The sequence below is a fragment of the Neopsephotus bourkii genome, unplaced genomic scaffold (assembly GCF_033783945.1).
Source record: "Neopsephotus bourkii isolate Nb327-2 ecotype Australia unplaced genomic scaffold, CSIRO-AGI_Nbou_v1 NB_214, whole genome shotgun sequence".
NCBI lineage: Eukaryota > Metazoa > Chordata > Aves > Psittaciformes > Psittacidae > Neopsephotus > Neopsephotus bourkii.
Window position 1 is genome coordinate 1,566,220 of NW_026900726.1, and position 23,803 is coordinate 1,590,022.

At 37.4% G+C, this 23,803-nt stretch overlaps 1 protein-coding gene across 4 annotated transcripts in view; it reads right to left on the reverse strand.

The window, feature by feature from the left end:
* The window catches only part of CADM2 (cell adhesion molecule 2), a 640,862-nt gene that overhangs the window by 181,779 nt on the left and 435,280 nt on the right, over positions 1-23,803 (reverse strand). Inside the window, exon 1 of one of the 4 annotated variants that reach the window (XM_061344415.1) lies at positions 23,328-23,396. The exons of the other annotated variants lie outside the window; for them this stretch is intronic. Within the exon in view, the coding sequence (XP_061200399.1) occupies positions 23,328-23,370 (43 nt within the window). The 5' untranslated portion in view covers positions 23,371-23,396. Of the gene's footprint in view, positions 1-23,327; positions 23,397-23,803 lie in introns of those variants that run through there. 4 annotated transcript variants of the gene reach the window in all.

Consider the following 23,803-nt stretch of genomic DNA (forward strand, 5'->3'; position numbering starts at 1 on the left):
CACTTTTTTGAATCGCAAGTATTTTCAATGCTGTAGTTAGACTGAAGTGTTTATGTATTGTGAGAACGGCCTTTGACAAATAGCACAACACATTCTCACAAACAGTATTGTAACAAGGGAGCACAGTAAAAACATGGAAGTAATTCTTAACATGGATGAGGAAAGAAAAGTTTTTCAGTAGTAAGAAATACACATCATTATCTGGAAATGTAGTAATTTCTTGAAGGACACAACGCAAAAGAAAGGCAACACAATAGTCTAAATCAAATATATGCTTCCTTCTCTCCCCCCCCCCCCCCTTAAATAGAGGTTTTGTTAATACAAGAAGCACTTAGGGGCAGTTATTTCTGATAGAACAAGTATAATGACTAGATGGACACTCATGTGGGATATGTCTGAAGTGAAAAATCTCTACAATCCTATAGGTGCAAACAAGCTCACAGACATAAGTACATCAAGGAAATTATATATAAAATATCCAGTAATTGTACCAATATGGAATCCCAAATCTGGCATAAAACCTTCACACATACTATTTTAGTGGCTCTCATCAGAGTTGTTCCCCAAGCTAAATTAAACTGAGGCATGCCTTTTATATAGAAGTCTATTATCTCAAGTACAGGTTTTCAGGTAACCAGGGTAAGAAATTACTAAAATTAAAAACTGAACTTGTATTTGACCTGCTGATATTGACAAAAATAGAATTCTTGTCATGTTTTGATAACTGCCCATTTCCCTATGTAACATATTTTTTATGGCATTAGGCCTGGTACATAAGCTTCTACGTCAATGAAAGCATTAGCGGCTAGATAGTCTAACACTCTCCACTCTCTTGGTTTAAAACAAATAAATAAAGGATTTATATAAAAATGTAAAACTGGTCTGATTTTTGTATAAATATCAACTTTCTACAGATGTCTAAATGTCAAAATTTACTATGTACTAAGATTTACTATAAAAGGGTATTTACTATCAACAGGGTAACAGAAATAGTAAACAAAAAATAGAGGAATACCAAAAACACCATGGCTAATTCACATGCTGCAAAAAAACGAACACTAACATCTGATGACATCCTCTATATCTGGCACTTCATTAATCAAACCCCACTTCTTGAAAACCACACTCTAAGAAATACTTGAGTGAAAAATCGTAAACAAGGATGGAAAAAGAACAGAAAAGATATGTCATTTCCTTCCATTTCTCCTCTTTCCATTCCAGTGTGTCAAAGAACCTCCAGATACTGCAGAAATTGCTTATCGCTTAAATTGGAATTCTAAAAATCCAGAAAAATGCACATAGCCTGTTATTACTTCCACTAAATTACAGGCATCTTGCCAAAGAAATGACCTTCTAAAGAATGAGTTGTGGATACAAGGCAATGTGGGCTAAACCACTTTTTGCATACAAGAAGCATTAAACAGCCTAATGCCAGAGATTAGCAAAGTGAAATCTGTCATTTACATTACAGACTAGGAATGGAAGATAGTTTAATAAAGAACTGCTGTAATGATTTAGCACCCTATTAACCCATTTGGAAGAACTCCCCAGAATTACTCTATATTCCCTTTCTGATATTTTAGTTCTTATCATGTAGGTGTCAGCATGTATGTAGTCTATCATTTGCTAATGACTGTGATGTCACAGACATGTTTAACCAGAAGAGTGGTTAATAGGTGAACTTTTCTGATGAACCATTTAAATGGAAACTGTAGATGATATGATCTGAAAGAGGTCTGAAGAACATTCTTTGCTCTGGCCACTTTACTGCATGCTGATGTTTTGGAAGTAAGCATATAAAAGTGAAAGCAAAGCATTCATTCTACCCATTGCCCATACAGAAGCTGTGTGGATCTGGAGAAGATGCACACAGCTTCATAGGAAACTTGGAATGGAGAAAGAGGTAGAGGAAAAAAATGAACCATTTTATCTGGAAATTAGCCAAATTGCAAAGAAGGAAGCCTGTACGGAGCAGAGAAAATAGGCAAAGCAAGATCAGATACTGCACACCTCATCATGAAGACGAAAATTACTTATAAATGATGGGATAGCTAAGGTAAAGAAACTTTTATGAGATTTACTTTTCTGCTGGTATCAGCATCTAACTTGAATTATTGAAATAGGAACTTTGGGACTGGAAGAACTGGAAGAGGTTTTAAAAGCCTGTATGAGACAGATGAACACTACAGAAAGCATCCACTTTGTGCCATCTAACACAGCATTACAAGTATCAAGTTTTATGCCACTGAAGATTAGATCTGGTTCCTGGGGGACTGACTGTTCTGAGAGATGCTCATGTCTGTTAAACAGGTAGGTAGCATGTGCCTGGGAAGCATGCCAGCAAAGCTGCCAGGCTATGCGCACACTGGGATGAAGAGCTCAGGCCATCGGAGACGCAGACAAGGTGTTCTCAGCCACTTCTAGGTACCACCATTGAGCTGCAGGGGCAGCAGGCCCCCACTACAGCACAGAGACCTGTGGCTGGAATCACATCACTCCCCAAGGGATCTGCTTTGGATAAACCCCTTATGCATAGGATAACGTATAACCATTCATACTCCCAGCACTGACTACACTGGTTGCAATCCATTTGAATAGTCCCATTAAATCAAGAATGCTTGTTGAAGTGCTTTCAATATGAAGGCAAGCCTAAAGGCCATGCCAGACAGAGGTACGTTTAAAGAATCAGTTTCATCATCATGTCAACAACTAAGTGTTATCACTGTGGTTCTCTAGCATGAAGAATTCTTAATATATAAGCTCCCATTTCTTAATTTTTTCCTTAACTCTGCGAGCAGAAATCGAACAAGACAATATCATCTAACAGAAGCATTCCACCTTTACTTAAGAAGTCTAGTAATGGAAAACTTGGTGGCACCTTCAGTAACTTATTTGAGAGAGCAACGGTTATCACTGGTTAAACGTTAAAACAGGATTTTACACCTAGTCTGAATGTCTCATTGCAGCACCTAGCATCAACTGGCTCTGAAGAGCCCTCTATGATCAAATTTTTCTTCCTTTTGTAGGCACTTAGAGACCATGACCATATCACCCATTAACCTTCTCTTTGACAACCTAAATAAATTGAGCTCTTAAGCCTTTCTGTAGAAACCATATTTTTCTAATCCTTTAATTAGTCTGTGGCTTTTCTCTGTGCCCTCTTTAATTGGCGATTTTTTTCTGAAATGTGTTTCCAGACATGGAGACCCCACTGTAGCAGTCACAGGAGAAGATACAAAGATAGTATCACTTCTCCATCAGCACTTCATGTTCTTTTTTGCACACCTAAATGAATATCCTTGGCCACAGGGTCAGATGGGGAACCATGTCTGACTGTTTACCACGATGGCTGTGTTTTTTCTCAAATACCACTTCAAAAACAACCCCCCATTTATTTCTTGTCCTGTAGCTGTTAGACGTATGTCCCTATGTTTCACTGCACTTAACATACCTAACTGCAAGCCCACTGACCTGTGCTCTTCCTTATTTCATATAGCCACAGTCTTCATGGCATCCACAAATACTGCTGGCAACAATTGTGCTTCCCAGGTTGTTTCTGAAAACCACCTAAATAGCACAGTACTAACGACTTTTCCATATGCAAACAAATGCACAGAAACACAACTGTTCAGTCATGGGTTCTTCTTTGTTATTACACTTTCACCCTAATTTTTGAAACAGTTCTAAATTGCTTGATGCTTGTAAGGTTGGTTTTGAGTAAGTTTTGGTTATTACCCAAAGTGTCACTCTATTTCAAGTCAAAGGCCTTAGAGAAGTCAAAAAGATTTTAAGTATTATGGCTACCTTTTTCCAGATATCACTATAACTCAAGAAGTCACAAAAACATTAAATACATCACATATTTTTATTAATATATATATAAACACATTAAAAATAATTCAATTCCTAACAAAACTTTGTTTTAAAGCAATAAAAAAAAAATTGGTCTTTACTTCAATAAAACTCCTACATGGTCAATTTGCATGAGCAGAAAGGAATAAAGAACATAGCATATGACTTAATAACAATTAATGATACATTAAATTTCAACATGCAGTGAAAACCTCTAAGCACTTCCTGTGCTGCTCATCAGTGCATTACGCACTTCCCAGACACATCACATTTTAGTGTGCATTGTGCTAGCTGAACAAACCAAGATGTTTTATTTGCCTCCCACAGGAAGGTCCCTCCATCCCTGTAAAGTCCATCTCTTCCTTGAATATGAGGAGCCAGGACACTAACACACCACTCTAGAAACCTTAGTAGTGCTTTACAGAACAGGACTAGTAATTCCTTCTTTCAGGTTGCAGGTATGGAAAAAGACACCTGAATCTGGTATTTGTACTAAGGGCAGACACTGACACTTACTGTAGGAGATAAACCAGTAGAAAAAATATCGTAAGATTTCATGATGACAATGGGACACATGGCTTGCAAAGGCCAGGGCTCTCACAAGCACTGCAAAAAAGGCTTTTACCACCTGTCAGCTTTTAGAGAACACAGGAAAAGCATGAGGCTGATTAGTTCAAGCAATATGAGAACTGTCCCTGTTTAGCTGAAGAAACAGAAGGTGAGAATGTAAGCTGGGGGGTGGTGTGGAGTGGGTAATAAGGTAAGATAGGACAGGGAAGGGAGGTGAAAGTTGTATCTTTCACATGAGTTTTAATTTGGATCAAAGTGAAATCCCTAAATCAAATGCTGCTTAGCAAATACTAAAGGGACATTTTAGTTTTAGAAACATCTAGAAAATGCAGAATATATAAATAATACATACTCTTCTGAACATATTTTTAGGTTAGTTCAGTGCAATTTACTTCGTACTTTACTATTAACTGAGTTGATTGGCAGGTATGATTGGATAATGAATGTAACTCAGATGATCACTGTTCTAAAGACAGGGCTACCCATCCAGCTTGTCTGCTTTCTTCACAACAAATGGCTCACAACAACACTTGACACAGCAGGTCAGGTCAGTCAGACATATATATATATATCCATTACAGTATATATGATTATGTTGTGTTCCATGATCAAACCTTGAGGCAAGTCAAACAATTGTACTATCTGCGTGCAGTATACCAATAGAGAAAGAATGAAAAAAACCCCAACCAAAACCATCAATAAAACAGAGGTAGTGATGGCCTGAATTACAATTCTCTTGTATATGGAGAGGGAGCAGGAGCCTTCATTGGAAAAGACTAGAAGGTTATACAAAGATAAATAACCAATGAAGCTATTGCAAAAAACAAGGTGGCATCTTGATATCTCGATATCACTGTCACTATGTGGTATCACAGTCACCCTGCTCATTTCAGGAAGCTTTGTTACCAAAATTATTTCAACTATTTTGACTAGATGGAGCTATAGTTAAGTATATTCTATCACAGGTTGTTTTCAGAATGCTTTGTGGAAGACCAATACTGCTTTCCAGTAGAATTGACAGGCTCATATCTCATTAGCCACAAGCTGTTTTCAGTCAAGAAAGGAGGGCTTTTTTCACCCAGAAATGATGGCTCAACTGCTTTTACAGATCCTAAAACGAATTTTTATCTCAGTGTGTGACAAGACTATGCATAGTAATTATCATTATTTGGTCCAGTTTGGAAACATTCATCTTGCGAGTTCATCTCAAGTTTATTTGTTTATCTTTGTTTTGATTTGTTTTGGTTTGTTTTGGTTTGTTTTTTTTACTTTCTGCAATTGAAATGAAAGCTCTTTAATGAGTTCAACACTTTATTTTGATGCTTAGGTTATAGATTATAATTCATTTACCAGGCCAATTATAAAAGTAACTTAGTGACTGTAAGCACCAAGAAAACATAATCATCTCTTTGCTTCTGTTTCTGCAGAGGTCTGTTTGTGTAGGAAACAGTTATATTATAAATTAACAGAGTTTCACCGTATTGGTACAGCAAGCTTTGCCTACTCATGTCACTGTGTAACAGAGAGCCATAAAGAGAAATGGGTGTGGAAAGAGAGGAGGAACTGGACAAGAGGTGACAGTGAGACAGCAATCTCAACACATCGGTTCCAGTGTGCCTGGTTGCCCAGCATCCCTGTGAAGCAAATTATCAGCATAGAAACAAGGGAGATAGTAGAGCCTAAAGTCCTGCTTATTCTCAGCCATAATGCCTACAGCAGAGATTTATCCTTTCCAGCCCTGTGTAGAACCACGAAGCCATACCTTTTTTTCATGCCTTTATAGCATGATGTCAGCCAAAACCAAAGCTGACAAAAAAATTCAAAACTGTATGAAAGGATAAAAGAAAACACTTGAGCAAATTATTTTTCAAATCAGTTTGATTTTTTTTAATATTGACTTCAATAGGATTGAGTCTTTAAGGAAAAAAGCTCCTACAGAATAAGTATTTAGGTGAGGAGGCAAGCAACTTACTACTTCAAATAGCAACTTGCATCTGTATGGACAATACATTAATATTGGCCTGCTTTCTTAGCAAAAAGAGTGAAAACAAAAGCCAGTATGATAAAACATCTAAACATACTGAATCAGTTTCCTGACTTTTTCTCTTAAGTTATGTATGAAATACTGCAAACATCTCTCTGAAGGGATTAACTATTATTAGCTTGTCTTTATCTAATTTAAAGAAAAATGATACTATGAACTGCATTGCAGCAGGCATAAACTGAGGTCTGCATTACTGCGCAACTAGTGTTTCTTCTAAGCTTTCAATAGGAATTAATCTCCTCTATGTTTTTCCAGCAGAGATAGAATGTTAGTGTCCTGCAAATACTGAAGGAGGAAACTACAGAAGAAGTTGTTGGCCTTATTATTTTATTTCTATGATCAGTCTTAAGAGTACAGTAAAATATTTGCTACATATTAAAGACAGACAGATAAGTACCTGCTGTGCTTTATTCTAAAATATGAAGTGCCAATGTTGCCTGCATGCTAAACTGGATTCATAAGCAGTTTTAAAGAAAGAAAAATTTGTGTGAGCAGAATTTGATACACAAAGGGTCTTTGACTGGGTCAACTGGCCTTTCCTAACTTGCCCTCTTAAATGGCAGCAATTTAGTCCTGTATCTAGATAAACTCTAAAAAGTATATGCTATCTCCAGAGAAACTGTCCTTTCAGTTGTTTGCTCACTGAAGAAACATTGCTTAAAAAAAGAAATAAAACAAACAACAAATTAAAATGGTGTGCTGTGGTAACTATTACATGCTCCAGTAGCAAAACCACTAGCAGAGAAAATCTGAGTTAATGAGAACACTGCAGAAACTTACCACAGAATGACGGAGTTTTAGGAGAGAGAGAAGAAATAACTCAGAAAGAAATGTTACCCTCAAACTGTGCCTTCAAGGTTGCTGGGCTTTTTTAAATGTTTAAGCAATTACTCAAATAATGCAAAGGACAGGAGCACACCGCTACAGCTGCTGATTTCCGCCTACAGAATTTAAGTTAGACAGCAGTAATAGAGAAGGAGAAAGCCTTTGTTCCTTCCTTCACTCCTTGTGTTTCAGTTGTATGCTTTTACAACAGCAGCTAACTCAAGATATAATTGATTTGGACTATATTTCAGTGAAAGAAATTGCAGATAGAAATTTGAGAAAATTACGTATTTAAGTACAATTATTCCATAAAGACAAACAACAAAAAGTGTGTGAGACACAATGGAATAAAAAGCACAGACAAACAGTACTATTTCATAGGAACCTCACATAAATGGCTTTTTTTTACTCTTTTCAGATTATCACCATGGCATTATTTGCTTGTGAATGGAGAAGCATATCCAGTGATTTTATATTTCAATTTATTTAGGAAGAGGAAAAAGGCATTCTAATCCACAACTCTAAACTCATGATAGAAGTTACAAACCCAAAAAGAATTAAAGTGAACTTCATCTTCCCACAGCCCCAGTAACAGACTGCTGAATTTTCTGGTTCTCGTAAGTGCAATATGGTTTAGAGCTTTGTGTCACTTTTTGCTTTAAAGTGTTGGGCTCAATTCATTGTGCCTCAACAAACTGTAAGGCCCATTTGTCTAAAAGGAGGAAGGGACCCAATTCCAACATGAAAAATAAAGAATTGGGCACTTTCATTTCTTTGAGGATCTGAGCTTCACTGTCACATTTCCATTCCTAATCAGCAAATAGACGATAATGACATTTTCTTCCTTCACATCAGTGCTCCAAGAAGAAAAAAAAGGAAAACACCCCCCTAAAACAAACAAACAAACAAAAAAAAAACCAGAAAACCACAAAAAACCTCACAAAAACAAAAAACCACCCACAAAAGCCAGATAACAGGGTAATGGAAAAATAGATAAAATTCTATGGTGGAGCCAAATATACATACATACACAACCCTATCATATCTACCGCTTGCTATGAAGTTACAACATACTGTGTGCTATCCTCTCTCCCAAAGCCAAGCATTTCATCAAACTGACTGGTACTTCCTGCATTCAGTACAACCCAAAAAAAGTAAGGCCTCTTATGAAAGTCAGTCTAGAACTTCAGTTAGCTTAAGTCAGTATCAGGCACTATCAACCTCACATCAGTTATGTGCTTGGCCACTTGTGCAACTGGAAGTTGTTCCTGTTACAATTTATTGCCCTGTTCAATCTTCTCCTCTGAGCACCGAACAAAATGAAGTTCTGGACATGTCATTTTAAAAGAAAATTCAAGAGCTGTAAAGACTAGTTAATACAATCAGTTCTTCAGACTGCTATCTTCATACTTTTATTTGGGGGCCTCTAAAATTGACCACCACACTGCGACATACAATATGGAGACAGCACTGCCTGAACACTGCTTCCTGTCTTCTGATTAATTGCCTACCCACCATAAATAATCACTTAAAAAGTATAAAATACTCTGCTTTGGATACTCCTCTCTTTCACTGTGGCAAATCTCCATAGAGTAAGAGCCAGGCAAAAAAGAATAATCAGAAATTTCAAGCAAAAGATCAATCTCCAGTTATGTGAACACAAATCTGAGCAATTTACCCAAAAGGCTACAGAAGGACAAGAAGAACTTAACATTGCTGATTTTTCTAAAATGACTGCAACAGAAGGAGGCTTGTCCAAACCCTGCATCTCGTCAGTGAGCCAGCAATTCTGTTGTATATGTGCCAAAAACGTTTTGACACTAATATCATTCTGATGAGCAACAGAACAATACAACAACTATCCGAGCCTAAACATCATGGGAAAACTTACACCCACATTGTCAATTTAAAAGTAGAGCATGCAGCCAGGCATGCTGATTTACACTGTGAGTTCTTTATATATCCTATAAAAGAACTATCACGCAGATGTTTAGCAATGATAAAATAGGATTTTAAATACCCTGTCACTGTAATTTGAATACAATGTATTAATACAAACGATCTATTAGAAAGTAGTTACAAAGGGTGTAAAACTGACTGCACTGAAATACAATCTAAAGCACGCAATTTTCACACATTTTCTGTCCTGTCTCCATGTGATAGCTCATTGCAAGCCACAGGTGTTTGGCACTGTGACGGCATGACTCAGCCATTTACCCTCTTAAAAGTGCACTGCAGTTCAACAAGTGCAAAAATGCCTTACCAAAAAACAGCAACAACAACAAAAGAAATCAAAAAAGGACACAAGCGTTCTGGTACACTCCAACCTGTCACAGCAGGGTTCCACATTGGAGAAATGGTCACAAGGTCGGAATTAATATTTTGTGTGAGAGATTTTCCTTCTCATTCTGTACACTCAAAATATCCAGAAAATGCTGAAAAGCATACAAAGGCTTAGCTGTTTATGGTAACATAATGCAAACTGTACCTACTCTTTAAAGCACATGATTAATATAAGTTCTTTTTACTTAACATAACATGAAACCAGGAACTACATTTATTGTAAAAACTTTTGTGAAGGAGTATATGCATGTGTTAAAAGATAGTACTGTCTTAAAGGTGGGAAACACCATGCCTGCAGATGTTTTTATGTGAACAGGCATTCCTTTAATGACTTTGTGTGGATCAGTTAGCAGGCACATCCCAGCCAACTGGGAACATGCCCTGAAGAATGTAGTTTTGATTCTGACAGAGCAAAAGCCTGAATGATTAGCAAAAGGTTTTCCACTTGTGATGATCTCTATATTCACAAAGTTTTCATTAGTGGTGAGTTCACCTACCATGTCAATATATACTTTCTTTGATAGGTGACTTGTTCTCTAGTATAGAGATCTCTGAAGCACAGTTCTGCTAAAGCTGATGAAAGTTCCAATATGAAACAACAGTTTTAAAACTGACTTAGTACTTTTGCCCTCCCCCCACTTGGTGGGAACAGTAAAATAATAGCAGAAATTTGGTCTGGAGAACGATTGCTATATACAATTCTAGCAGCCCTTTTGAAATTAAGTGGCACCAAACTATAAACAACAAAATTACTTAGGCCAGACTACACTTTAAGGGCCCAGAACGGAGGCTTGAACCAAAGAGATAAAGGGCAGTTCACACCCATCGAGGATGTATATTCTCCTCTGTCCTTTATACTTGCTGCTTCAGCAAGTGCTCTTTTCTCCTGTTGTGTGTCCTGACACAGAACTGCTGATTCAATTCCAACAACTATCTTAACACTATTTCTATTTCAGAAAGATCAGGCTTCTGCTGGTGCAAGCTTCTGAGTAAAGGGAATATTTCCTCAGGTGACTGCTTTTTGTCAAATTTCATCTGCAAACCTATGTGACTTGCTCCTATTAGCAGATATTAGATTAGGATTGCATTCTGCTATTCTTTCACGTACCTGTTCTCTAATGAGTTTTGCAAATTGATCAGTCGTAGATGTGGCTCTGATTTTGTGCAATTTAGATATCATTTTATATAAAACTACACAAGATTTTAGTGTACTTTGAAATAAAATCACTTACTCTACTGACTTTCCTTTTTCCTCCCTCCGGTCTATGAAGTATCTATTGATATGGCAGTGCCGATCTGCAGCAGTTCTCCCTGCTGATTTAGGCCAGCAAGCTGCTCATGAATCTAGCAGATGTTTCAGTTGTCTGGGCCAATGGGAACCTTATGGACCCTTTTTTCTTCATCTCCTCCCAGGAGCAAATGTCAGTACAGCAGATATCTGGATGTGTGCCATGCAGCAATAAGAGACAGGAAAAAGCTGCTGTGGCTTCGTTAAGCATGGTGCTGTATACTGATTGTATTTTTTTTCCAGTCCTCTTTAAGAAGGTTCTTTACAAATGCCACACTCTTCAAAGAGAGCCAAATGCTAAATCAAGGTTTTTTGTAACGTATCCCTAGACTTCCCCAGTTGTGCTATGGAACTCTAGGTTACTACACAGATGTATATTAGAAAGATATGTTCATTGGTTAGACTTATTTTTCCCTGCCAATACAAATTTAGAAGTGCCTAAATGCAGGTTGCATTTAGTATCGTGTCCTTAATAGATTGTACAGACTGTGTCAAGGAAACTGTTAAGGGGATTTAGGTATAAGAGCAATTTAAATGTTTTAAATTTAATTTAAAATAGATTAATTAAAAGGAAAGGATATGCCTGAACTCTCTAGCTGCCCTCAAAAATAGCTATATGAAAAATACTGTTTTTTAAACACTTGACCTCACTTTCAGTAGATGGAAGGAACACTCTTATTCAAAATCTCAAAGTTTTTATTCTAGAGTCTGTTTCTATTTTTGTTTTGATTGTGATCTTTGGATCCCTTTTAATGTGAGAATTTAACATAGGGTCTGTCATTTCCAGGGGTCTATGAATAAAAGGCTTCGACCTAAATATCATAGTTGTCTGAAATTCTTGTCATTACTATTCTTAAAGGTACTGAGTCAGTTTGACAAAAGGAATCAGCAGAAAAACATTTTCCAAATTTCTTCACTTTATGCTTTCATAAGGAGTGTTTTTAGATACAGGCTCAATACTCGTTAATCATGGATCAGATAAACTCCAACTCTTGAGAAAGCACAAAAGACAGGATGTGTGAAACCAGTGGCAGGATCAGGAACCCAGAACTGACTTCTGAATTTCCACAAGAGGCAATAAAAGTTACCGTTAGCTTCAGTGTCACCTGGACTGAAACCTTTGTCTCTGTTTGACTAAAATAGCCTACTGTATGTCCAATAGGCCAACAGAATAACTTTATTCATCAATTATTTTCAATTAGAACAATTGTGTATTTCTTAGGAAGTAATTCCAAATCCTCACAATAACAGTGGTGTCAACGCAAGAACACAAATTCTCATTCTTTCTTAAAATCGTTCTTTGGCATGTCCTCTTGCACAAAGAATCCTTTACAAATATGCAATAAGATTCACAGTTTGACTTTTTTCCCTTTTGAGCACAGTTAATTTATCAGCTCCATATAAACACTCTCATATTTTTACAGCTAAGCTCTACTTAAAATATTATTATTATTAAAAAAGGTCAAACTAAGGAGCTATAACAGCTGTATAATTGCTTTAATATAGAAAAGTTTCAGCAAATTTCATAACACATGAAATACGAGAGCTCTCTGTAACATCAATTCCTTTAAAGTTCACTAAAATGTAAGAAATCAGCAAGTATTTTGATAAGTGCACTGCAGTACTTTTCTAGATCAGTGAATTAATGTCAGTAATGGTTGACTTGATTTCCTACTTGGCTGTAAGAATATTTTAGTTGAAGCCTTTTGCTTTTATGATTTACTGAATTATTCTAAAGGTTATTTGGTACCTAACAAAATGTCAGGAATCGGTTTCTTCTAAAAAAGAGAGAACAACACTCGTTCTTTCCAACCCTAACTATCTTATGATTCTGCATATGGCTGGGAAAATGTTTGCTTGTGTCAAATTTGTAGAATGGCCAAAAATTCAATTATTGGTCCCATTAACATTACTTCATAGACTCACAGAATCATAGAATAGTTAGGGTTGGAAAGGACCTTAAGATCATCTAGTTCCAACCCCCCCCTGTCATGGGCAGGCACACCTCCCACTAAACCATATCACCCAAGGCTTTGTCCAACCTGGCCTTCAACACTGGCTGGGCAAATGTGGGGTTTTTTCAGGATTAAATCAGATTATTTTCTCATGGCCAAGAGGGCAAAGTGCTAACATACACATCTCGAAAGCCAAGGAAGGAAAGTGGCTGTAGATCAACCGCAGGACAGGAAAAAAGTGCAGTGGAGTTGGAAGGTCTGCTTGCTGACTGGCAAGCATCTTTGGAACAAGCTTTAATCTTGATAGCGTGGGCACCAGTACCTCAGACAACGTATCCACACACAGTATTACCTGAATCAGTGCCATACTCATGTGCCTGTACTAAATGAAACTCTGAATTCACTAAGGGGTGTTGCAATGGGAGGCAGTAAGACAAAAAACAATTCAGCAAGTGAGGATAAGCAGCCCCCTCTTTGTGGCTCATGGAGTAAGAAGCAACACTATTAATGAAAGGAACATATGAGGCAACCACAGGTGTGCTGATTCCTTAATCACCCTAAGGGATGAAATACTTGAAAAACTAACAAAAATGCTGCTATGCAATTAAGAAATGTAAAGAAAAGAATTTCTAAATTGCACCTTTTACTGTATAGCTGTCAGGTTAGCAGCCTGGAAATCTGTGAGCTGCATAATCACATGCAACATTTCTGTGATTCTTCTTGCAGTCTGTTCTAACGAGTGTTTGTTAATTACATTTGTATTGACTGTTGATGGGTTTTAGTCATAAGAAGAAAAGGCAAAAAAAGCAAGCATGAATTAAATGAAGGGATCTGGAAAAAGAAAAATCTCCCACTTAGTAAGGAATTCTTTACATGGCAGAGGAAGACATCTGATAAAATTCACAGACCTGATTTTTCAGCTTCATTATAGAGATTTCCTTACCCCTCAGCCCCCCTCTCCATTAGGGAAATATAAACACCAAAGACCACATTTGCATGTCAGGGGAGGGCAGGAGAGGGGAGGAGGAGACACAATGACTAACATCTGAGCACATGTTGAGACAGCTAGACCTTTTCTGGACAGCAGAGTGCATTTCTCAGGTGAAGAAATCAAAGAGCAATGCACTGAATTAATGTATTTCAAGGTGGAGTAATCTAAGTTAAACGTGACGTTTTGAACTTTTGATTTTTAAAGTAAGATTCTAACATACATTTCATACCATCAACTCTTGGATTCAGGTCTTCTGAATGAATGTAATCATTGCAGCGGCTTTCAATCACAGTGTGTTCTATGTCTGAGTAAAATAAGTAATTTTTTCTAGCTGGTCTTTGCTATTATTTTTAAAACCTAATCAGTAGGAAATGCAACATGACTATAAATCTTGCTGCCTGCTTACCTTCAACTATTTTATTTTCTTTCTGTTTGTACAAATCATCTTTCTTGGCATTCACCCACTCAGCAATCTGAATCCCTGTCTGGAAGACTATATAAGAGACGAAGGTATAAGGAGAACTGATCTCCATCACCAAGTGCCTTTATTTAGAGTATCAAGACTTCTGTATTCTCAAGACCCTGTATTTATGTACACTGACAAAGCAAACAAGCAAATGCTTGGAACACAATGTGTTTCATTAACACCATTACTACGAATTTTATACCCACACATTTACAACACAGACTCCATAACGGCAGTCATTATAGAGTAGCTTGTTTTGTTCTCAAGTAGTTAGCTAAGATAAAGATTTAAAAATCATTTCATTTGGGAAGGGAAGCTAGTGGGGATTTTCTGTGATGACATATCAGTTTAAAAAGATTGCACAAAGTTCTATGTCTGAGCACAGAACACAAGGAACAACAGAAAAGGTGACTTTGCCCATGATTCAAACATTTTCTCAGTCAATACTCAGCCTAAAGGCATCTGTCACGCTCAGATCTTTTTTTGTTGTTTTTTGTCAGTCTGTAGTTCAGTGCTTTCCTTCAGAAGAGGCCATGGGAAGTAGGTAACTGGTACTACACAGTCCTACAAGGGCTCATGTGTGCTATTTCTTCATTTCTGACCTAAAACAAGCACAAGTATCTTCACACTATACCCCAGTTTTCAGTGTAGCCATCAGTTTCAGTCATCTTCCTGAGCTTCCTTCACAGAACCACGAATACAAAATGTATCAACTGAAAGATTCAGGTAAACTAAATTCTATCACCAGTGTCTATCTTCCATGTCTGCCCTTTGGGCCAGGCAGTTGTGGGGTAAAGATCACTGTTATTTTCAACATTGTTATATTGCTTTTTAAAACATATCTCAAGTTCAATGGTGATGTATTCACATTTCAAGAAGATACAGCAAAATCCACAACATCTTTCTAAACCCTTTGTGAAAAACTAGTTCTTTTACAGGCTTATACCTCTTGATATTACAAAGGCTGCTTTACTAACTTTTAGATGCTGCTTCTCCTGTTCAACTCAGAAGGAACAGTAAGAATGATAGTAATGAAGACATCTTCTAGCACCATGCATTGTTTAAAAAGCCTAAGTTCTCCTGAGTACCATGGAGTTACAGTCTACTACAAGAACTTATAAATCTTATAGCATTCATTGGACTTTGCATAACATCCACTGATGAAAACAGATTTATCAACACAGTAATACCAATGAGTCAAAAGTCAGGAGAAATGTAGCCTGTTGTAAAACAAATCACTTCTAAAAAAATCAGGGGCACAAAAGAGGATTTGATATTCTCAATTAATTTGATCTATAATTTAATCTTAATTTAGATATTCTTCCATTTACAATTTATACTCCTTGCCATCAAAAACTGTTGCCTTGAAGCCTTTTGCCAAGCACGCTTCTCATATGTGCCAGAGTTGGAGCATTCAAGTCTACCTTACTCTTTCATTGCCAGCAGGCTCTAGAAGATCTCTGCTACTCTTCTCTGGTGCTTATTTCCCTCTCCAGGCTTATTTCCCTCTCCAAGCTCTGCTTATTTTGCCCTGTCTGGTGCTGAACCACTTTGACTGTCAGGCTGGCCAGACCTTGAACTGAATCTATGAAATTATTTGATTTCAGCAGTCCCAGACTGGCTGACAAACAGCTGAATCAGTACAACTGAGGTAACAAGGACTAGAAAGAGCTTCTCTGTTACCAGTTTAGAAGAGGGAAAACTGGTATCAGTTCCTGTGATTTCCTGTGTAAAAGAGACCTATGTGCACACAGATACATACAACAAATATGTGTTCAATATGATTATAAAAAATTACTGAAAACCCAGCCAGAGAGTTTCCTTGATTAACATTGCACTAAACTCACAGAATCAATTTACAACAACGTTTCACAAAGTTTGCATCTCTAAAAGACCAAGAATAATTGGCTGGCTTTTACTTAAACATAATTCTGCTCCACGTTTTGAGCAGAACACAACATAAGTGACTGTTACAGTCTACAAACAAGCTGCTGTAAACAGTATCTGTTCCACTGAAAGGCTCCTACTTATTTACACTGCTTCTGGGCAATTATTTTGAAGTAATAAATTTGCCGTAGGTAGCACATCTCATTCCCCATGCATGGAAACTTGCCTTCGTAGGAGTCTGTACAGGTTCTCAGAAGGTGCCCTCTGTAAAAACAGCTTTTAACGGCTCTGCTTTGGAGCAGCAGGGAGAAAAAAACAAACAACAAAAGCCCCCAAAGCAAACAACCCCCTACATTTATGTTTTCAGCACAAGCTGCTTATATACAGCTGTTATAAACCTTCACTAGCCCTTAAATAGATGTTTTTCCTTCATCTAATTTTTACAACAGGCAGAAGAGCTCCTTCCAAAATATACCATAAAAAAAAAATTTGTTTAAAATAAATGAGACTGCTAGGAAAGAGGATGAAAATAAGAAAACAAGCAATAGAAATTATGATTTGGGATTTGTATAAATGTTCCCTTTTTTTTTCATGCAATGCCATAAGGGAAAAATTATATAATCTAGTGATTCCAAGAGCTGGAGCTTCAATAAGGAAAGGAAACAAACACAATAGCAAACAACATGAGACTTGTCACAGGACAGCAGGAGATAACAATTCTCTTCTTCATACACAAATGAAAGTGTAAAGGAAACAATTGTGTGTTGCACCGTTACTGCACTCTGATTTTTTTTGTTCCAAAAGCTATACCGAATCCATTAAGCTGCTGCTATGAGAGCAAGAAAAGCACAAAAGCTCCACACTGGTCTATATCTGGGAACTGGTACAGTGATACAGAAAACTCACTTGCTATGGCTACTGTAAGTACTGCTGCTACAGATACCATTGCTTCAGCTTTCACAGACAGAAGGACAACATCCCATGGAAAAAAGGAAGGAAAAAAGGGAAAAGAAAAAAAGAGAAGAATCAATCAAACCAGCAATCCCCCTTCTTGCTCCCCAAAGCAGTATCATATTTATTTGTATATGGGAAGTTCTGTTCCTGAACAGAATGCTCAGCAAAGCCAGTCCATGCAGAAAGCCCCCCAAACCTGTGCAGCACAGCCACTCTGTTCACAAACTGACATTGTGAAGGTTTTGGAAAATGCTTAATATGCTGCCTGTGAACATGTCCTACACATGCTTACTGTGTGCAAACAGCAGGTCTGTTTAGGTTTCCTCCTAGCTCTGAAGTGAGATGTGTGGCCTGGCTTCAAGAAACACTGGGCTGTGATGTCTTAAGTGAAGCTGAAATGGAGGTGTGTGTGGGTAGGGTGTTTCTTTACGGCTGCCTAGAGCAGAGTGGGGAAAATTGCCTGATATGAATAAATGCCAACAGGTTTATTATTGTAAAAGATAGATTAAATCAGATTTTTGCTTCAACTGACAGAAACCATAGGCATATAATAAGAGACACCTCAATGTTTTAAACGCAATGGTGAAATAGTTACAATTAGAAGCTAAGACTTCCCTTCCTCTCACTACTGGAAGCAGCATTTCCTAGCTCTGGCAGCAAAGAAAGTTAGCCAGGAAAATAAACTTTTTATTTGTTACCCCTCATATGCTCATAGATGACTCAAAAGTACCAAATGGAAGTAAAAATTAGAAGGCAATTTTTCTAGCTGCCCCGTATGGTTGTGCTATTAGAGATGAGACAGAAAAGCTGTATCTATCCTCTAAGTAAGCATACTCATAATAAGCCAGAGAAAGCTGTGCTGGTGTGTGATTGTCCACAGATTAATGGTTACAGAAGGTAAGTAAAAGAGATGGCAAAAGAGCTAGTTCTACCCCATTCTCCACCTTGTATTTATGATGTGTATGTCGGCTTCAGGTATTATCATTAAAAAATGCCCAGGAGACCACATCACAAAAAACATTACCCCAACTTTTAGAACATTAAAGTATAACAGCAGAAACAGGAAGGGACTAAAATAATATGATTTCTTGCAGATGACACTACAGAAATTGAGTCTGATGCAGTGAGTCAGAAAGCCGCTCTAGCTGGTAAGAAAAAGGAGCAACTGAATGGGACTGCAGACAGAGAGAATACCAAAATCACTGCTTTCGACAGACTACCTGCACATGACTGAAACACTGGGAAGATGAAGATAATTAGATTATGATAAGATGTCTGAACATCAACAAGCAATTTTAAATTGGTCTTTAATATGTCTAAGTTGACTTGTATACAAAGACCTAGTTTTCAAAGGGCAGACCTAAGTATTTACAAGGAAACAAAACCAATAGTCAATTCTAAAGTTTCTTACTGAAATCGCTTGGATGTGAACAAGGCTTTTAAAACCAAAGAATGACAATAGGTTGAAGTACAGCGATAACTGGAAATAAAGAAAAAGTAACAGTATAGAGAAAATTGGATCAGGAGGGAGAAAGGTGAAAGAGCAAATTCCATCAGAAACTGCAGATGAAAAGTGTGTCAGCACTGAAACATTTCACAGCAATGCCTCAATTCTGACAACATTCTGTTTAGAAAAGGAAAAATATTACAGTATTACAGTCTTTGAAACAGCAAAGAGGAACATTCTGAATTTTCATTACAAAATGCATTTCAGATTGTTATTTTGTTTTAACATAAATATATTTCTATATTTAATATCTATAAATAAATTTTTAGCAAACTGAAACATTTTAAAGAGACATTTTTACCCTGATACCTTACTGAATATGAAAGATGGAACGTATTTTTGTCTAATATATATTATTCTAATGTGGAACTTTCCCACAAAACAAAACCAGCATATTTCAATGAGTTCCAACATGCTCATTTACATGATCCCTAACTGCATCACAGCATTAAAGAGGGATTCACAGAACACAAAGTCTATCTACATTTTCTTCCTACAGGTCACAAGAAATAACAATAAATTCTTTAATGCGGAATTATAGAATAGACTATACTGAGGCTTCTAAAGTAATTTTCATTCTACTTCAAGTTTGGTGTGGAGGGAATTGGCTAATAAAAAGTCTTACACACAAAATCCACTATAGGAAGGCTCATTTCCCCAAAAGTGGGTCAGAATCAATTTCAACCTTGTTAACGGGATGTAAAAATGAAGACTGTTGAAACAAGAAATGCAAGAAAGAGATTTTAAAGTCTTTGTGTTGTACCCAACCTCTAAGTTTAACAAACAGATTTTAAGGGATCAAAGCTAACCTATTATGAAGCATAAAACTATTTCTGCTGAAAACCATAAATTATGTATGGAGCAGGCATATTTACTAGTGCTGCTAGTAATGCAGAACATCTTTGAATAATCACTGACTGCTGAATGGCTCATGTTCTTTTATGATGAATTATGCAGAAAGCTCCACCACCACAGCTATACTAAGGTGCTAAAGTTCATGAACACAGGTGTTTGTGAGTAATTCAATAAGGAGGAGACAAAAATATTACCTTTTTCCTTTCGTTCAAGCCCCACATTTCGTGAAGAGTAATTGCCACTAACACAAAAATGGATATATTGAAGAATGTCAGCTAAAATTACTGTCTTATCCAACTCCCTTCCCTTTCTTCTTTTTTTTCTTCTCTCCCCACCCCCTGCCACGTCTCTTTTCTTTGAGCGATGCAGCTGCATTGGAGTGACGCTAATTCCATGAACAGAAGCAGTTTAAGAATACAACAACCAGCATGTATGTCAATTCAAGTGTTTCCACCACCAGGAACAGTTAATTAAAGAAAAGCAAAAAGCTTTTGTTTCTTCCAAAGCAAGGCCTATTTCAGAACAGGTTCATTTATATTCAAGACTCAGAAGAATTTAAAATCCTAGTGAAGTGTGGGGAATGTCTATATGGCCCAATGAGGCACAACACATCACCTCTTTTCCCCTCCAAGGCAATGACATCTAGAAGCCATCTGTTACACTTCCATCAATATGCCTACATTGATTTGATGCATAGCTATGCCCAGACTGGAGACCTAAGTCACTGTTTCCTTCTGGTAGCCTCACTGAACTCCACAAGCTGGTGGGTGTGTACAGGGTTTTTTAGCAGACAGAACTGAAACCAAAGCAGAAGAACAATAGCAGGCTTTGCATGCAAATCTGGAGTACATAATGAGACAGCAGTCTGCTATGGAGAAATACATGAAGGACAAAGACATGGTCATCTGGCTTGTTCCAGAAGACTGGGAACAAAAGATCAGCCTAACCCTCCCCACCCATACAGTGGGTCTGCTTAGTTACGCGATATACGTGTGGATAGGACACTCAAGGCTGTCAGCAGTTTACCATTTCCTGAAACTGAATGATAAAACCTATAGGCAAGCTACCAGATTCAACTAAAAATACAGTGAAATATACTTCATATGCAACCTGTCTTAACATAGTATGGCAGAAAAATACAAAGTGCTACTAAGCAATGCAATTTCCCTCCTAAATACTTAGTGGTTCTGATTTCAACTAAAATACGAATGTGATATTTGTAGAATTCAAAGTATTTTTAATTTTTTTAGACCTATACAGAAGTAAAAGTATATCATTTTCTTCACACTGAAGATGGTGGTTTAGCACGCTGCATTTTTTCAAACTTCTCATTTAAAGCAGGTGGTTTAATTTTCAGATCTTCAGGGAAAAATATCCATCTTGAGCTGAAACTTTATCTGTTTCATTTCAGCAGAGAGGATTCATTTTTCCTCTTTAAGAAAGTTATAAACCTCATCTTGAAGTCTTTGAAGATGAAATGTATTTTCCCTATGCTCCTAACTTCAGCAATGGCCTAGAGATTTAACAAGAAACTGGGTCATTAGAGTCCCCGATACTTTTTTTGACATAGGTAAATGACATCTCTTCTGTAATCCAAATGTCATTTTTGCCCTTTATTCTTAGAAAAATAGATGTCAATCCCCACTAGAAAACACTGCCATCATTACCTTTTGATAGGAATTTTAAATCAATGGGAAAAGATAAGTTTAAGTTGCTACCTGTCTACAGCTTCTGTTTCAGATCAATTTTCTAGGTTTTCTGAGCTGTCCAAGCCTCTCTCATCTGGGCAGTCTCTTTTTCCAATCAAGACTGAATCTAGAGGTATACAAGGCAGCATCTGTGCACTTTGAAGGCCAGCTCATGGAGTTCAGGATCAGGAAAATTCTGCTTCATTTCACAGTGGTTTAGAGAAAGAGCAAACCTAGCATTTTAGTGAACTTTCACGCTACAATCTGACTTCACATTGTAATGCATTCAACAGCAATACAAAGCATAATGAATGCATTACCATAGTGTAGATAAGTGAATAGCAACGGGTGAAACACAAAGCTCGACGGGTTTTAAGATTAAATGGCTTATTCCAATCATAAGTGACAATAGTTCAGAAAGCCTTGTCTATCCTTTCACTGGCATCCTCCTGACACCAGCCCAGATCTCTCACTCCTCCAAGCACAGCGTTCCTCTTCTAAGAACTCCCACCTTTCCCCTACACATTTTAAGCATGGCTTAAAAATTTTACAGATTGACTGGCGTTTTGTGTTCTTCTATTATGCTCCCTCAGGATACACAATTTATGCCTAATAGAAGCTCACATCAGACACTCAAGGGAACAAAGAAGAGAGAAACAGGGAAACAATGTGGTGCAAGATAATTTGCTATGAACGGCCCAGCAAGTACCATTACAAAGACCTCTACAGCCACAGGGCTTTAATACCTGAATGACAGAAGTGACAGAACAACACTGAAAATGGTAAAAAAAGAAAAAGCACCCTAAGGCCCCGTGAGAGGCCGAAGCATGGCCCACAGGAAAGAGTCTGAAATTTAAATCAGCACAGAAGCTGGAAGACATGAGCACTAGAAACACGGTTCAGTTTAACTAATATGCAAAATCTGTGTTAGCATTTAATTAAAAATCCTCTTCCACTTGTTTCAGAGGTATCTCAAGCTCCTTCCTCCCATCACCCTTCACGGAGGCCCCAAGCATTTCAAACTCTTGTTGCTTTTCCTCTCTCAACTCCCAAACCCAGGGTAGAGAAGTGAAACACTGGCACACAGGCTTTGACAAGAATGCAGGGAAGAGGCCTAGACAACCTCCTCTACTTCTAGCAGCACAAAACAGGGTACTTACAGACAAGTAAAAAAGATCCACACAGTTAAGTCCTTAAAATGTTTCCTCTTTTAAGTTCTCTCTTAATGCACATCTATTCTACATTTCAGTTCTGAGCTACTAACCTTCTAGAAAACAAATACCTTCACTTCAGCCCAAGAAGCTAGAGAAATGAAGCCAGTAGCCACTCAAAGAAATATGCTTTGACATTAGCCCAGCAGATGCAAAGATCACACTGGAATTTCAATTTCCGATGGCAAGCGTGTTACTATGGAAGTGTTCAAGTGCTCTGCTTTGCTAAAAACAAAACCTCTTCCCAGCTTTGACTGCAGCATGCCCTGCTCTTATCTCACCTTTCAAGGGGACTGTGAAATAAGATTTGAAAGAAAAGTGCTCCAAAGCAGCATGAAGCTCTTTGGTCAAGGAGATGTGGGGCTTCGGTACTCCTTGGAAGTTCAAGGCTTTCAGCTGGCTCAGCTTGTGAGCAGTCTCCCATTATCACATCTGCAGGGTTTCAAACAAGGGAACTTTAATGGAGTGGAAAGGTTTTGGGAAATCTGTGTATTCAGAGCTTTTATTTTTCACTCTGGACTTTACACACTGAACTGCCTCCCCAGAACAATAGCTTTATTCTATCACTGTGTATCTTTTAATATTTTGCATCTGGTTGAAATTTGTCAATATGGTGTAAAAAGTAGTATCATGATGAATCTAGGGCCTCACTTTGTTTGTCCAACTTTATTTTGTTGCAAACACCTGCAATACAAACCCCTGATTTCTTTCTGCATTTTACCTTCAACTCTAACTATAATATAGTGACAATGAGCCGGAAAGGAGAAAGGTATTTGCAGTCTTGACTCTGGCACCCATAAGACCTAGCCACCCATGTGACCAGTTCCACAGTGCATTCCATGTTATTTTTCTCCAGGATCTTAAAATATATTTAAATAAAAATGTAAATACCTGTAAAATAATCATTCTTCAGATCTAGTGTCTGACTGGACATTTACCTTCCCATGCTAAGTTAAAAACAAAAGATAAAACAACACGTAAGGCATCCATATAATTATTTTTCAAGGCATATCATCTGATTAGCATTCACCTTTCTCCTTAATAACTTTCATGTTACATTAATGCCCACATGTCTTGAAAGAAAGAAACTAGCTACATACATTAACAATTAGCGATAAAAATCCTCTCAGATGAAGTGACAGGCTGAAATCTGATGCTTTTGGGTTCCCCCCCCGTTTTGTTTTCATTTCTTCTCAGCTACCCACACATTGTAGAAATTTTACTTCTTGTCTTTTTCCTTCTAGAAGTACAGACTCTTAGTGGAAACATTCTTCAAGATAATCTGGCTGCATCTTTACACTTACAGTGATTTTTTTTAATCACTTGTATCTTCCTACTTTCCCCCTTGTAATCTATTCCTTTCAAAT